The sequence below is a fragment of the Madurella fahalii genome (genome assembly GCF_045866475.1).
Source record: "Madurella fahalii IFM 68171 DNA, scaffold_1, whole genome shotgun sequence".
Lineage (NCBI taxonomy): Eukaryota > Fungi > Ascomycota > Sordariomycetes > Sordariales > Madurella > Madurella fahalii.
This window is the reverse complement of record NW_027263971.1, coordinates 7,686,632-7,700,936: the sequence shown is the minus strand read 5'-3', so window position 1 is coordinate 7,700,936 and position 14,305 is coordinate 7,686,632. Positions and strand designations below refer to the sequence as shown.

Genomic DNA, 14,305 nt, shown 5'->3' with positions numbered 1-14,305 from the left:
GTTGCACTTAGATATAGCAGACCGATGCCCTCCGCCGGACTGCCACGAACATCGCTGTAGCCTCTACATACCGAGGACGTTTCGGGCGCTATGTATAGCGATCAAGATGCTGGTGACGCACAGCCTGGTGAAATTCCTTTTGTGGTAGATGGAGATGCGTCTGAGGAGGTGTCGGCGCAGGAGTTCGGGGAGATTGGCGCTACAGCTGTGATTGAAGACGATGAGTAGGCCGTCTGTGGAGGGGAGGAGGCGAGCTAGGGGTTGACGATTTTACCCCTGATCGCTCCGCCAAGCCCCTCGGGAGACCTCTTCCCAGGCCACGTCACTCTTGGATCCGCATCGCGGAGGGGCTCGTTGCTAGCTCGGGTTGCGTGGCAGCACCGAGGACTGGCGGCTTTTACATTGAGGATAAATATGGAAATATAAAGTCACTTCTCAGCCGAGACATAGTCTCAGACGATATTTACGCTAACCGGGTTATGAACACGAATCTCGAATAACGGCACGCTTCGCAGCTCAGTATCCTACTGCTCTAGGCACCGTATCACGGTCAGTAGCTCCTGATGGTGTTCGTAGTGCATTATGCTAGAAGTACCGTCAGAAAAGCACTCTGGACCGGGCGCCAACGCCTTGACCCGGGTGAATGCATCCGTCTATACCAGATGTCAATCCAAGGGGGTAGACTTCTCCAAGATCTCTAGTTTGCCCTGCGACTATCAGGGCAGCAGCCGTATCAGCTGAAGCTTACTAGTACATAGCTCGCAACTGAAGGGCACGCAGCTTTGTGGCCAAGTACGGGACTGGGCGAGTAGGGTGGTTCCTTAGGTACGTGAAAGGCTCGCAGCGTCTCCTTGCAAGCACCACCCCCCCCCTGCCCCCCCAGCGTACCCCGAAAGACCAAGAAGGCCACTGACTCTCGGTCAACGCGAAAGCAGGTGATCTGAGTCACATATTGATGGGAAGATAGTCAAGGTGTCAAGCACGGAGCTGCTTTCTGGGGCTTAGGTTCCCGAGACCACGGGTTATCAGGAAGCGGCGAATCTTAGCACCTCGATCGGAGAAAACGGATATAAGTGGCGATGTGGGGTTAGCTGGCGCAGAAGGACGGGATGGGCGACACCTTGGTCAAGCAGGACGTCCCCCCCCCCCCCTGCACTTCGTACATCCTTTGGGGCGTCTGTCAGGCCCCAATGACGCAGTGCCTAACGACACCGGACCACTCACTAATCTCTTTTGTCGTCGGCACGTGCGACGGCCTTTCTAGGTGTCAGGGAAGCTATTGCTGCTGCTCACTCTCCCAACCAGTCTGGCAGGATATCCTTAGTCTCTTCAGCCCGTTCTAGACCGACCTTGGCCAGAGATCTCGGCATGGCCTGGTTGCTGCTGCTCCCCCTACTGGGACTAGGCTCGTCCATCATCTCTGCAATGGTGCTGCCGACTTGGAGCTTGTCCCTCAACCAGTTGGTATGGTAATAGCGTGCGTTTCCGTTCGTCAGATGACGCTTGGACCGGCGGAGGTCGGACGCCGACGACGAAGAGTCGGAGGCTGTCGGTTGCGGCCGACGGCGCTTACTAGTCTGGGCGGTAGGGGGCTCAGGGGCGCCGGACCGGAGACGTCTCACAGTCTCGGCAGCTAGTGAAGTAAGCGAGGACGAACTTTCACCAAGATGCGCTGTCCCATGGCCGCCGCCTCTGTTTCTGTCCCCTTCATCGTCACTTGGCACCCGCGATGCCTGCGATGAACGCTGCATTGAGGCGAGGTCAGGCTTCGGCGCTGCTTCGCGCCATTCTTTCGCAGCGCTGCGAGATAGTGCGTCGATTATCAACATCTCGTTAGCTAGAAAGTCGGCCAAGGTCGATACGTCCTCCATGTGCAGCTTTTCGACGATGGCCTGACACCACCCAGGACCTTCAGCCAAGTCCAGATCCGGAAGACCGAAGCCAAATTCGTACACCATGACGCCGAGGGACCATATGTCGACAGCACTCGTGTAAGGGTCTCTCTTAGCACGATGCCGGATAGCCGTGTTGACCTGAATCTCGGGTGCGAGGTAAAGTTCGGTTCCGCACCGCGTCCGCAGCTCGTGGCCGTCTTTAGAGTGACCAAAGTCAGTAAGCTTGATGTGGATATGGTCGGCAGTGCGATGTTGAACCAGGATATTAGCCGGTTTAATGTCGCGGTGGATGATGGGCGGGTCAAGTTCGTGAAGATACGTCAGTGCCGCAAGACCTTGATCCAGGATCATGAGGACCTCGGCGGGTGAGAATTGTAACACTTTACTCTGCCAATGCAAGGTCCTGCCCGGCACATATTCGAGGTCCAGGGTGGGCAAAGATGACGAGAAGTCGTCAGCGACCAAGCGCACGATGTGCTCCTATCAGATGGTCAGGCATTCATATTTGACTGGCCGTCAAGGCCCAGCGTGCCGCTTACGTGCGAGATCCTGCGCAACAGCCGGGCCTCTTGCCTCCACCTCTCGAGGTCGCAGTACGCGCTGTCCGCCGGCTGCTTGCGGGCATAGTCAACACCGGTGCTCACGTTGGAAACGCGCGTCACAACGGCAAAGGCACCCTGACCAAGCGTCTTACGCCAGAGCCAGATGGCGCCTTCGCTCGGTGTTTGCACGCCTGTGTCGACGCCGGCGGTTGATTCGCCGCCGTCCAGGCCGAGCCCCGTCAGTGGAAGTTCATGCGGGTCGACTGTGGCGCCCTGCCGGAACTGTGCTACTCTGGTGCGGTAATCCTCGGAGTGATGATCACGGGGTGGGACGACGGTCCGGAAGCAGAGGTTGTCGTGCAGGTAGATCAGGATTTCCTGGCGGCTATCGGTGCGATCGGCGAAGTCGGTGCCGCTAAGAATCCAGGTGAAATGACGACGCTTCTCCCGTCCTTTACCGTGGTAGGTGACGGCAGTGCCGTCCACCCGCTTACCTGTGCCCGCGTCGACATCGCGCACATCCATCAGTACGAGACGGTCGTGCGCATCGAAGCAGATGAGACACTGAAACCCACTGATGCCCTTCACGTCGCGGGCTTTGGGCAGGCGGATGTCGCAGCCCTCGGAGGTTCCCAAGGCGAACCAGACCGCAGTTTCCGACGATGATCAAATCTCAGCTGGAGCCCGGGGTACGCCGCCCATGGAGACAGATTCCCAGCGTCATCTTCGTCAAGCTCGGGCGTCTGGGACCAGTCACACTGACTCGTATCGTCGTGCAGCTGAAGCTGGGGGGGAACGAAAAATGGAGCATTGTGGGGCATTCGGACCGTTGTCATCGCAGCATCCGTGGGCGTGTCAACAATGGGGTATAGCGTGGCAATGATATTGGGGTCGTCCATTATGTCAAAGACGTGCCCCGCTAACTGATACCACGACAGAAAAGGGATCGGGAGGGAAGGTGTGAGGAGATGGTTTTTGCCATAGTAGTAGCGTCGAAACATTCACGAACCAGTTTGTTGTCGAGTCGGCTGGTTCCAGGCGCGTTCAGGCACGATCGCGGGGTTGCGCGACGGCACGTGATGCAATCCAACCCCATTTATCCATTCATCGTTGGGCAACCTGGTCGCGACATCATCTTTTGCAACAAACGGTCAGCGCAAGCATCTTCAGAGACCGTAACCAAGCGCGAGAAGAATGAAGACGAACTTAACGCTGGCAATATGACCCCAAAGCTGTTGCGTGCGAGCGAGGTCGCCGCTTTTACGGATGCCGAGCTTGACCACTATCTTGAAGCGAGTCGCATTGCCGAATGGCGACCGCATGGTCGAAGTCGAGGACCCGGACAATCTACCCGAGTCTTTCATCCACCGCCTGCGGTGCGAGCCAGAATCTGCCTCCGTTGCCATACCGGAAGTGACTAATCGATGAACATGAGCCCAGGGACCGCATCCGTCCGCGCTCCAAGCCCGTTGACCTCAACCAAGTCTCGGCCCGCCTCCCCCAGCCAGCGCCGCCACGCCGTCGCTCTCTTTCCATCTCAAGCTCGGTGACATCATGCTCGGTAACATCAGAAGACATATTCCAAGACCACTTGCAACAAGAAAAAGAGGCGTACTACGAGCTCGCCAAAGACGGAGGCCGGCCCTTTTACCCAATCGAGCTGCTCCCAGGCCTCTCTCGCCATCCCGAGCGATACCCCGAAATCGTGCGCTACTGGAGTGAGCCGTCGAAGCCCTCCTGGAGGATCTTTGCGACTCAGCTTCTAAGATGGCAGCTTTTTCGTGACTTTCAAAAAGCAAACCGAGATGAGTGGAAAGGCAGGATGGAGACCTATCAAAAAGCGATATCAAGGCGCCTGGCACAGTACTCGATCACGCTGCCGCAGGTCGAATTCCAAGAGGACTGGACCCGACAGGATAGGCTCACGGACTGGATCGAGTACGCCTGCTATACTTGCTTTGTAATGCGCGTCCTGAAGAAGTGGGAACCGATTGAGTACGAGTTGAGAGTCGCTCAGCTGAAGTGGATTGCGGACCAAATCCCTTTGGTCCAAGCTGAGCTGAAGCGCGATAAAAAAGCGGGTGTCAAGCGCAACAGGACGGAGGATAACGAAAGTGGCACTGGCGAGCCACCGACCAAGAAGCGGAAGACTCACGGCCGCGAGGGAGTCGCTGCAAGCCGCCAATCCTCAAAAACGCTCTGTGTCCCTCGGCCCCACAATGCAGTTCCTCCCAGCGATGCTGAATCAGAACCCGTCGCGGCCGTGCCGGAACCCGGGACAGAAGGACCCCGAAAGCGCCTGCGGCAACTGACACCTGGGGGTACACACAATCAGGCACGGATACCGAACAAGCGCACAAAAAGCCAGCGGATTTCTGATCTCGTCACGACAGCCCCCGCGCAATGCCCACTGCGTCGCAGCAAGAGGATAGCCGAGCGACAGAGCGCATCGCAGCCGGCGCGGCCTCCGGAGAAGTCCCGGAACCGAGTCAGCCGTCGACAACCCGGTCCCGGCCCCTCAGCGGCGAAGAGGAGGAGTAGGAAGCCTGCTATTCGATGAACGGTGCAAAGCACCTTGACATCCTGACGGAGAGTGTCAACAAATGGTGGAACAACTCGATCTCCTTCACCAATACCCGCCCGCAGCCCGATTACTCCGTTGGGTTCAAACGAGACGCATCCACCGAGGACCAGCTCGCCAAACTGTCGCCATTCATCGGCGACTTCATCGCCGGGGACCAGTCCTTTCTCATGGCCACGTACTATATGTACTTCCCGTTCCTGACTTGCGAGGTGAAATGCGGCGGCGCGGCGCTCGACATAGCAGACCGGCAGAACGCTCACAGCATGACCGTTGCGGTGCGGGCCATTGTGGAGCTCTTCCGTGCTGTAAAGCGCGAGGATGAAGTCAATCGGCAGTTCATCGTTTCACCTTTCAACTTTATCAGCTGTCACAAAATATGCAAACCTGCGGAAGCTGTTGCGGTATTTTTGGTAACAAAGACAAGCGCCTTGCCCGGCACAGAGAGGCAACCGGCCATTACTTTTGCCGACATTGGAAACGCCCGTTTGTCTCTCGATGCATTAACCTAGCACCAAAAAGCGAAGGGACAACTGCGGGGACTGCAATCGTTCATTTTCCAATGTAGCTCTCCTTAGGTAGCATTTAACAGCGTCGCAACACTCTAGCGAATTCCGCTGCTGCGATTGTAACCGAAACTTGACCAGCTCCAGGGCCTTGGGCGATCACTTCGAGACAAAGCCCACAGATTGCCGAAGCGGCTACAGCAACGCTAGTCGGGCCCTTGCGATTTGTCGCACGTGTAACCGCAAGTTCCGGAGTGCTACGCATTACAACAACATCTGAACTCCCAGCGAGAGGCCTGTGGGTCTGCAGCTGCGGCTTGGGGTATGTGAAGTCCGAGTGTCCGTTGCGGGCAAGACTGGGGTTGGACCCGGCGCGAAGGATTAAGCCAAACAAGAAGAGTGGAAGAAGAGAAGCATACGGCACTGCGCCACCGTGGGAGTTGGGGCCCGGGGTGATGAAGTTCGGATGCGACGACGCGTTCCCGGTTGGGTGCGTCTCCTAAAGAATCGCACGTTGTGCAGTGCGCAGCCTTCGCCTGCGTGTTGTTCAGGGCTTTTGCTGGCTGGGACGGCTCGTTACCATGGCTGCGGCGCGTCAAGTCGTCCAAATATCTCTGGCCGAGGCGTGCGAGTGCTAACGAGTAGACCGAAGATATACCTCTTGGTACTTGGGACTCATCGTAGATGACAATGATAGACTTAGGACGCAAGCCTTACTCCTGGTTGTTGAGCTTGGCTATAGTGCCGGCTTCGGAGAGACGTGGTATCTTCTTTCGTCATTGTTCACGTTGATGGTCGGACGCTTTCCCCGGGGTCGACGGCTTGCCCTTGGCCTCCTTCCGAGTAGATCAGCCGATCATGTTCGATCTACCCACCAGAAAGTGGCGGTGCTTGACAAGCTAGCGAGCACAACCGTGTCACTTGGTAGAATGTGCTTCTCGGCCTCCTCGTGTCAGCGCCACTCTTGACTAGATAACCTCTTTTCTGAAAGGTGCCGGATTGGTCGTTTCGTTGAAGACCCAGGGTCGGATCGATGCGTCGCGCCCTACAGTGGGGCTGCTGCGCCGCTAGGCCCGCTAAGCACGCGGAACGCCGAGAAGTCGGAATGAGAGTCTTGTTGGTCTCCAAAAAATAACAGACAGCGCCAGGGGTTCGCTGGTCACCGACCTAACTGCAGATCCGGCCCTTAAAAGCTTATATTTTGGAGAAGAGGGGTCAAGAGACAGGGGGGTTCTGGAACCCAAAAAAGGGCCCCTCTTCTCCTGTTAGTGCTGTCCTATTTTTTTTTTTTTAAGAAAACGGTGAAGCCGGCTGCCGTATCAGTTCCCACTGAGAATGCGGCTGTTGGTCGCCGTCGACACGTCGGCGTCTGGCAAGGCCACACAAGCCGGCCCGACATTGCTGGCTTGATTGCCGCGACGAGGGGCAAAATCAGCATGAGTGAGACGGCTTTGTTGATCAGACTTGTGATTGGCTGCATGCCACTACTTCTCCAACTTACCCCACATTTGGATCACCGTGACAACCCAACCAGAACCTCACATTCCACTCGTTTACACTTCAACCACGACCAAGACAGCAAAGTAGAACAGCGCGACGGTAACAACTATCTTTTTGGCCCACATGCACTCGCATCCTACACTCAACGCGACCGTGGAGGCGTGGGTCGACCATATCATCGAGGCCGGCGGCCAGACCGTCATCATGCCTGACGGACTCGATTCGTTGCCGGCCGCAGAGCTTAGTGCCACCCCACGGCAGTCAAACAAGCGACGGCGCCAGGCCAGCACGGACTCCCGCAACGATGATCTGGACACAACGCCGCGTCCCCCGCTGTTCTGTACGTTATCAACCTCCTGTATCCCGCTTCCCTTCGTGCCTTGCCGCACCAGCACTGACGATCGTCGCATCCAGGTCGAGATCAGACCCTGAGCGAAGTCCAATCCACCAGCACTGCCGACACCGATGGCACATCGCGATCAGGAGGAAGCAGCCCCCGCAAGAAAGAGGTCGCACTTCGCCGCACCCTCGATTGGCCCATCGCCCGCGTCAACATTACCGAACTTAAGTCGGTCCCTGCCATGTTGGAAAGCTTGGCTCTGGATCTGAAGAAGATCGCTGATGGCAGGCAACCTCTAATCCCCGACATTTTTCGGGTGAGAGATAGGCATTTCTACTCCTCACTTTCACCCGTTGCGACTCGGGCTGACGTCTTGCCTAACTACAGGAATCCATGAGCGCCAACGCAGGTATTTTCGACCAGCCGCACCCTGACTGGTTCTACACTGTGAGAGACGGGCAAGAAGAGCTGAGGGCAGTACATCGTCAGATGCGGAGGATCTGCCGGAACAGTCTGAGGTGCGAAGACAAGATAGAGTACGAGCCTGCGTGGAACGATCTAGTACATTGCCGTGTCCTGGAGGAAGCTCTCGAGGGCCGAGATGCTGTCGACTTCCGGAATATCAGGCTCTGCCGTACGATCAAGGCGTTTCACGACGACGACCCTGCGCTAAGGGAGGACAAGGTGGACTACGGCATCTTTCTCCAGCCGGCACGAGGAGGCGACAGACTCTCCGGGCGCCTCTCGAACCTCGCGAGCGAGGGTATCGACATCACCCACTTCACCCTCAGCGACTTCGCCCCGACCCCGCTGGCTATCAGCATCCAGACAAAAACTCTCCAGGCCAAGCCGATTGCGGGTTCCGTGCAGCTCGCCAACTGGGTGCGCGCCCACTTCCGACAGCTTTCCAGGGTCGTCGAGCGCCGTGGCCACGACCCGGGCCACCAACTACCCATCCTCCCCATCATCCACGTCTACGGCAATATGTGGCGGGTGGACTTTGCGCATCGCTGGGATGGGAAGACCATGATATATGAGGGGATGAGTGTCGGCGACACACACACCGTGTATGGATGTTACCAGGTCTGTTCGGCCGTTCGGCGGCTTGCCGTTTGGGCCGAGGAAGACTTCCGGAGATGGTGGTTAAGGACTGCAGAGCTGCCTACGTCGCCCGATGCTCCATTGCCAGCGCCCTCTGCCCAAGGGTGACCATGTCACCATTACGAGAGGCGCTCGTGATGCAAAGTTGTAGACACACGAGATCATATATGTCAAGTTGGTGTGGGAGACAAAAGGTTCTTAGCATAGTGTTGGTGTGATTGATAATTGGACTTGGCCCCTGAGAGCCCTAGAAGGGCCAAAGAGAGAAGAAGAAAGAATGAGCAAGTATCGTTCTGATGGCAGTGTCGAGAGACCTACATATATATACGCACGGGCCGGGTAGCAGTACGCGACGTGCTTCGGCTAGCCGCGTCAGGCCTCAATGCTAGGCGCTTTGGTGAACGTCGTCTTGCAGATAAGAGGATAGGGCGCATGAGCCCCGAGATGGGATCCTCCGGGCTCTGCTCGTCAGCCTAGGACTGAGAGGGCGCTATTGGACAGGTAACAGTCGGTGGATGGGTGCTCCATAGCGAAATCAGGAGTTGCGCTGCGGCAGGCTCGGAAGTCGTGAAAGTTGTAGCACTTGGCGCACTAGTGTCTGATCTGTGCCTTGCAAACACCACGATATACCCCACGTTTTGGGGCTCCCGCCCCTGACAGGCGCATCTGAAGCCGGTCACGTGCCTATTAGGCTGAGTTGCAGGCTGTCCTACCCCCGCTCCACCCTCACGGGCAGCACCGCCAAACGTTCCTCTTCGCTTTCTCCACTCCCATTGTCGTCGCCACGAGCCAACCATAGCAGGTGATCTGTATTTCACCCCTACCACCAGGGGCTCATGTCACTAAATATCCTTGAGAGGTTTGTCTGGCGGGCTCCGCGTCGTTGTAGGCGCCGGCGTCAATGGATGTGTCTGCCCGCAGCCGGGTCCTTGCTTTTGGGTATGATCAACGGAGCCTCTGTCGATAGCTGAGGGCGAGATGCGTCGTCTTTTACTTGCTTGTGCACGCCTGGATTCTGCATCTCCTTTGTCTTCCTCATGTCCTGACTCTGAGCCACTGCGGCACCTCTTTCGTGCGCCAGACAGGGCGGTAGTGCCTTGTGGCTGGCCGTCTCCCAAGGCACTCGGCGATTCTGGTAAGGGGGTTTCGGCGGCGGTGGTCGGATGTGGTTCAGCATTCTGGGCCGGAAAATCCCGGGTTGCGTCTGTCCAGTCGCTTGGCGCGGGCTTGGACGAGATGGAGGGTTGGGGGGAACGGGCATCGGGTGGGTTCGGCGCCGGTTCGGCAGCATCCGCAGGGTTTCGGCCGTAAATGTGTGAACCATCAGGGGGGGATCTCGGGTCGCATTCTCATCCCAGGAGTGAGTATAGCTCATCCAAGCCCGCCTCCTTTTTCCGCGCTCGTCCCGTACGAAGCCGTCAACAAACGAGATTAGCCTGTCGAACGACATGTTCCTGGAAAGAGAGCAGAACGCGACCCACCGGTCCCATGTCCTGTCGTTCTTCGTACGGCGGCGAGGATCGCTCTCATCAATCTCGTTGCATTTGCAGCCGCGGCAACGACAGACGCGTATCTGGGGTGTCACAGAGTGCATCAAACTGCAGACTTCTGACCACAAAGTCTCCAGCTCGAGCACCCGCTGATCCCTCCGCTCGGCAAGTTTGGTGTAAAGTTCGTCTAAATTAACTGCCTTATGGCCGCACTCACGGACGTCGTGAAGAAAGGCATGGGGATCTTGAATGGCGCAGCTTCGGGTGTTGAAACGTTGGTGCAGCGTCGTGAACAGCGCGTCAGGCTCCAACTCGAACTTCCACACGGCCAGCGCCATTCGTGCTCGTACTCATATATCGGGCATGGCCAGTTCCCATTCATGTTTCCAGCGCTTGATGCTGGTGCTAGCGGGAATTCTGGTCACTGGCTGGCTGGGGTGCTGGAGAAGTGGAGAGGAAACAAGACAGGGGTCTGCCCATGGTACTGTACTCGTGCCAGGATCGGGGGCTACCAGAGCCTCGGGACCGGGTAACGTCCACCCTCGAGTTACCTTCCCTACAAACCGACCAAGGGATGCTTCGACGGCAAAAATCCGAGAATTTGTGACATTGTTCTGCCTAACATTCAGGGCGTTAGCACCCCGCATTGCGCCATCACTTTCAAGAACAATTTCGACGATTGCACTTATTACTGCCTTGTCCTTCGAGACTTAAAGTCGAAGTGTGGGACGTGAGGTGTGGCAAGTAATATACGGGTGGGGCATTGGTGACCGCTGTCTGTACCCCTGGCATGGAGAGCAGTAGGCAGCCCCGCCAGCGAGCAAACTGCGACTCTCCTGCATGTGACCCGGCCCCGGTGTTCGTGGCCGGATCTGTCACAAACAGACAACCTGCATGTTGGGCCGGAGTTCGATGTATTCTGATCAGACGGAGCCACCTACTGGGATGACGCTCTGGATGCTGGGACTCACGGCGTACCCCTTTCTCTTTGGTCCAGGCCGTCCAGGCCATCTCGTCGCGGCAATCGAGCCAGCAAACAACCGGCCCCCCATCGATGTCCGACCGGCCTGTGTGGCCTTGCCAGATGCCGACGTGTCGACGGCGACCAACAGCCGCAATCTCAGTGGGAACTGATACGACAGACCGTTGCGCCAAAAGGAGGGTAACCGTCGCGATGGCCGAGGGCTGCCGAGGCCCGAAGTGCTCGATTGGCCGCCGTGCCGCACTTGCAGCATAAAGCCTCCGGCACAGCCGGCTTCACCGTTTTCTCAAAAAACGGGCAGCACTAACAGAGAGGAGAGGCGCCCGATCTTCCCTTGCTCGAGCTCGTAAACAGGAGGGAGATGACTGTTATCAGCGACGATCGCTAGAATGATTCCTTTAATCTGCCCTTATATTGAGAACAAGCTCGAGCAATGAGTATTATCACTTCCTATAGCCAGCCCGCCATCTACCCAAGCAAATACCGCTCTATCTGATCCAAGTTCCCTACATCGTTCTCCAAGTTTGCATACTCGATGTAGGTCCCCCATCCCGGTGTCGGGCCTTTCATGCCCATAGGCTCCCCCTGTCGCCGGCACGAGTCGAAGTCGATGATAATAGCCGTACCGTTCTCTACCATGACATTGGACGGATTCAAGTCGTTGTGTACCAGCCCTAAGAGGTGGATGTGCGCGATACCGTCCCGGATACCCTGCACCAGTCGTCGCTTCTCTGTCTCGGACAGGGCCGGCTCGCGTTCGTCTTTGGTCTTGGCGTGTCGCTCAACGCGCTGCTTGAGCGTTGTAGAATACCCCTGTAGGCAAATCCCGCGGATCCTGCCGTTCTCCACGACGCAGCCGTAATAACGTTACCGTGCAATGTTGGGGTGCGGATGCTGCCGTAGCACTTCGTATATCTCTGCCTCTTGCAGCAGGACGGTGCAGCAGTTTGACGTCTCGCCGTACTCGAGCAGGTTGGGCTGCTTAATGTAGCTATCTGCAGGCAGTAGGTCGGGGGCTCGCGTCCAGCCAGCGGGGACTTGTGCGTATAGGAACGTGTCGGGTATCTCTTCGAGGTCAAGCTGTGTTGCATCGATGGGCGCGTATCGATCTTGCTGGCGGGCGAAGAAGTAGCGCGAGCCTTGGCGCACGATCACCCTAATGTGGTCAAAGACGAGCTTGTCGTTGTCTATCTCTTCCCACACCTGTTCCGACACGACCACTTCCATTGCATTGTCGGCTGTATAGCCGAGGGCATGGTGAGATTTGCTTGAGCGGGCTCGTAGCTATGTTGAACTGTCGAGAGAGTGAACTAAATACCCTGTTGATGTTGTAGTAGCCAGCATACAGCGTGTGACACTTAAGGTGCAATTGCTGCCCTGCAATTGCGGTTCCGCTTTTGCAACAACTTTCCATGCCAGGATACCGACAGCGCTGTTTAATCCCAGGTGCTCGCACGCCACAATGCAGCAGATCTAGCAAAGTACAGTACAGTACCTACCCTGCAACTCTGCCCCGCAGCTGACCAGGAGCTACTACTTTGTTTTGTTAGATCTCCAGTACACCTCCACCGGGATACATAACGTTAGCATGGCAAGGGGCCCACTGTTTGGCTGCACTATAATATCTCCAGTAAATACTAACAGTTGGACCCTTCCCACGCTAACGTTACGTCCCGGTGGAGATGTAACGAACCCAATTGGCCGGCTCATGACGGGGGGATCATTTTAGTCTTAGATCTGCTAATCGGAGAAGTCCAAGGCAGGGGTATTTCTATGGTACTGTAGTGCTACTCGCACCCAAGACTTCCATAATGTGCCAGATTCCTCCCACCCACATTTAATCTATTTACTCTTAAATATCTCCTGTGAGAAACCTTAGTTCGTACAGCTAGAGGTGTAGGCAGGAAAGGTAGGTTAGGGTATATATATATATATATACGCTAGTAGGGACGGGTAGTTAGCCAGTCGGAGGCGGGTAGGTAGTCAGGTCGGGGTGGCGGGCAGGTGGAAGGTTGAGGCGCGGCGGCGAGAGGTGCAGCGCTGGGGACTCGGAGTCATTTTCTTCATTTTCTTGGTGGTGGGGCGTAGAATACGTACGGCGAAGGGGAAGAGCTGCGGAAAGATTTTTAGGTGGGTTCTTCTTGGCGGGCATGAAGTCCCTGAGGCGAAAAATCGTCATGGAGCTCCACCAACATCTCAAATTCCGACATCGCTGTCACTGCTCACGACATCAAGGCGCCTTTGCACACTCGGAATGTCCAGCGATTCCTCCAGGGCACAGCAAGCGCAGTGGCTCTCCTTGGCGGAATCAACTTCCGTCCCCTACCGAACCTAGTACCGCATCACAGACTACTGCACCGGGCCAATCACCTAACAGCGTAGACTCGGCTCAGGTGCCTTCGGAGTACGTAGTCACTCATGTGTAGGGCGTCAGTAGTAGGGCCAGTACGCCCTCAAGAAGCCCCTTTCAAAAAATGTTAAGAACCACGTCAATGTGGAACTGTAGAGGAAGGAGGCTGTGAGTGAATTCTCTCAGAGATCTCTCCGACGTGCCAAGGCAGGTGATACCCGGGGCCGTATGTGGGGATAGGGAATGGACAGATATCACGTGTTCATAAGATATGTAAATTAGATAGTCTCTTGAGGAAGGATTGATCCGTGATTCGTGCACTCTGCCTGCACTTCGCCGACTGTGAGCAATCTCCAATGCACTTGAGTGCCCAGAGGCGAGCCACACCTTCCACAACAATCTGTACACCTTCTTCCTCAACAACAATCCACACACCTTCTTCCTCAACAACAATCCACACACCTTCTATAACAACAATCTACACATCTTCCTTAACAACAATCTACACACCTTCTTCCACAACAACAATCTACACACTTTCTTCCTCAACAACAATCCACATATCACCAACTTTTTCTACCAATTACTTGCTTCCACGCGCATTCGTCTGCCAGATCCAAGCAGTTAATTTCTCAATCGGCTGCGCAGCTTCAACGGTCGGCCCCTCAACAGCAGAGTCCCCACTCTCGAGCTGAGAGAGACTTACGCGCTCGCCTTCAGACAGACTTCGCTATTCACATAGTAGAGGTGGACGACAAGTGGCAGCGTTTGCAGGAACAGGTGGACTACAAGTTGTAGGTGATGGATGTTACGGGGTCTGCCTTGTGGTCCTGTAACTGGTGACCTCCAGAGCGTCAGGGATGACGCTGAGGTAGGCATTTCATGAGCATGGTATGTATAGAAAGTCAGAGATGATGGGTTGATTGAATTAAGCTAAGGTGCTCTCAGAGAACAAGTCTATGGGGTCTTTATAGACATTGATAATGACCCCTCAGCCGTTGTCCCTAACGGGATGCGG

General features: G+C 56.1%; 4 protein-coding genes across 4 annotated transcripts; 2 read left to right on the top strand and 2 right to left on the bottom strand.

Annotated features, from left to right (window-relative positions):
• Positions 1-1,289: 1,289 nt before the first annotated feature.
• Positions 1,290-3,336, bottom strand: MFIFM68171_02181 (uncharacterized protein; the record flags this gene model as incomplete). The annotated part of the gene is made up of 3 exons (XM_071057603.1): positions 1,290-2,375; positions 2,435-3,033; positions 3,081-3,336. 3 exons carry the CDS (start codon positions 3,334-3,336, stop codon positions 1,290-1,292), a joined length of 1,941 nt encoding a protein of 646 aa, XP_070913704.1.
• A 367-nt stretch (positions 3,337-3,703) lies between these two features.
• Positions 3,704-5,530, top strand: MFIFM68171_02180 (uncharacterized protein; the record flags this gene model as incomplete). Its single annotated transcript, XM_071057602.1, has 3 exons — positions 3,704-3,813; positions 3,878-4,925; positions 4,979-5,530. 3 exons carry the CDS (start codon positions 3,704-3,706, stop codon positions 5,528-5,530), a joined length of 1,710 nt encoding a protein of 569 aa, XP_070913703.1.
• Positions 5,531-7,147: 1,617 nt separating this feature from the next.
• MFIFM68171_02179 (uncharacterized protein) lies at positions 7,148-8,573 on the top strand (the record flags this gene model as incomplete). Its single annotated transcript, XM_071057601.1, has 3 exons — positions 7,148-7,364; positions 7,439-7,680; positions 7,752-8,573. The coding sequence occupies 3 exons, from the start codon at positions 7,148-7,150 to the stop codon at positions 8,571-8,573; spliced, it is 1,281 nt and encodes a 426-aa protein (XP_070913702.1).
• A 2,832-nt stretch (positions 8,574-11,405) lies between these two features.
• On the bottom strand, positions 11,406-12,164 carry MFIFM68171_02178 (uncharacterized protein; the record flags this gene model as incomplete). Its single annotated transcript, XM_071057600.1, has 2 exons — positions 11,406-11,750; positions 11,844-12,164. 2 exons carry the CDS (start codon positions 12,162-12,164, stop codon positions 11,406-11,408), a joined length of 666 nt encoding a protein of 221 aa, XP_070913701.1.
• Positions 12,165-14,305: the final 2,141 nt, after the last annotated feature.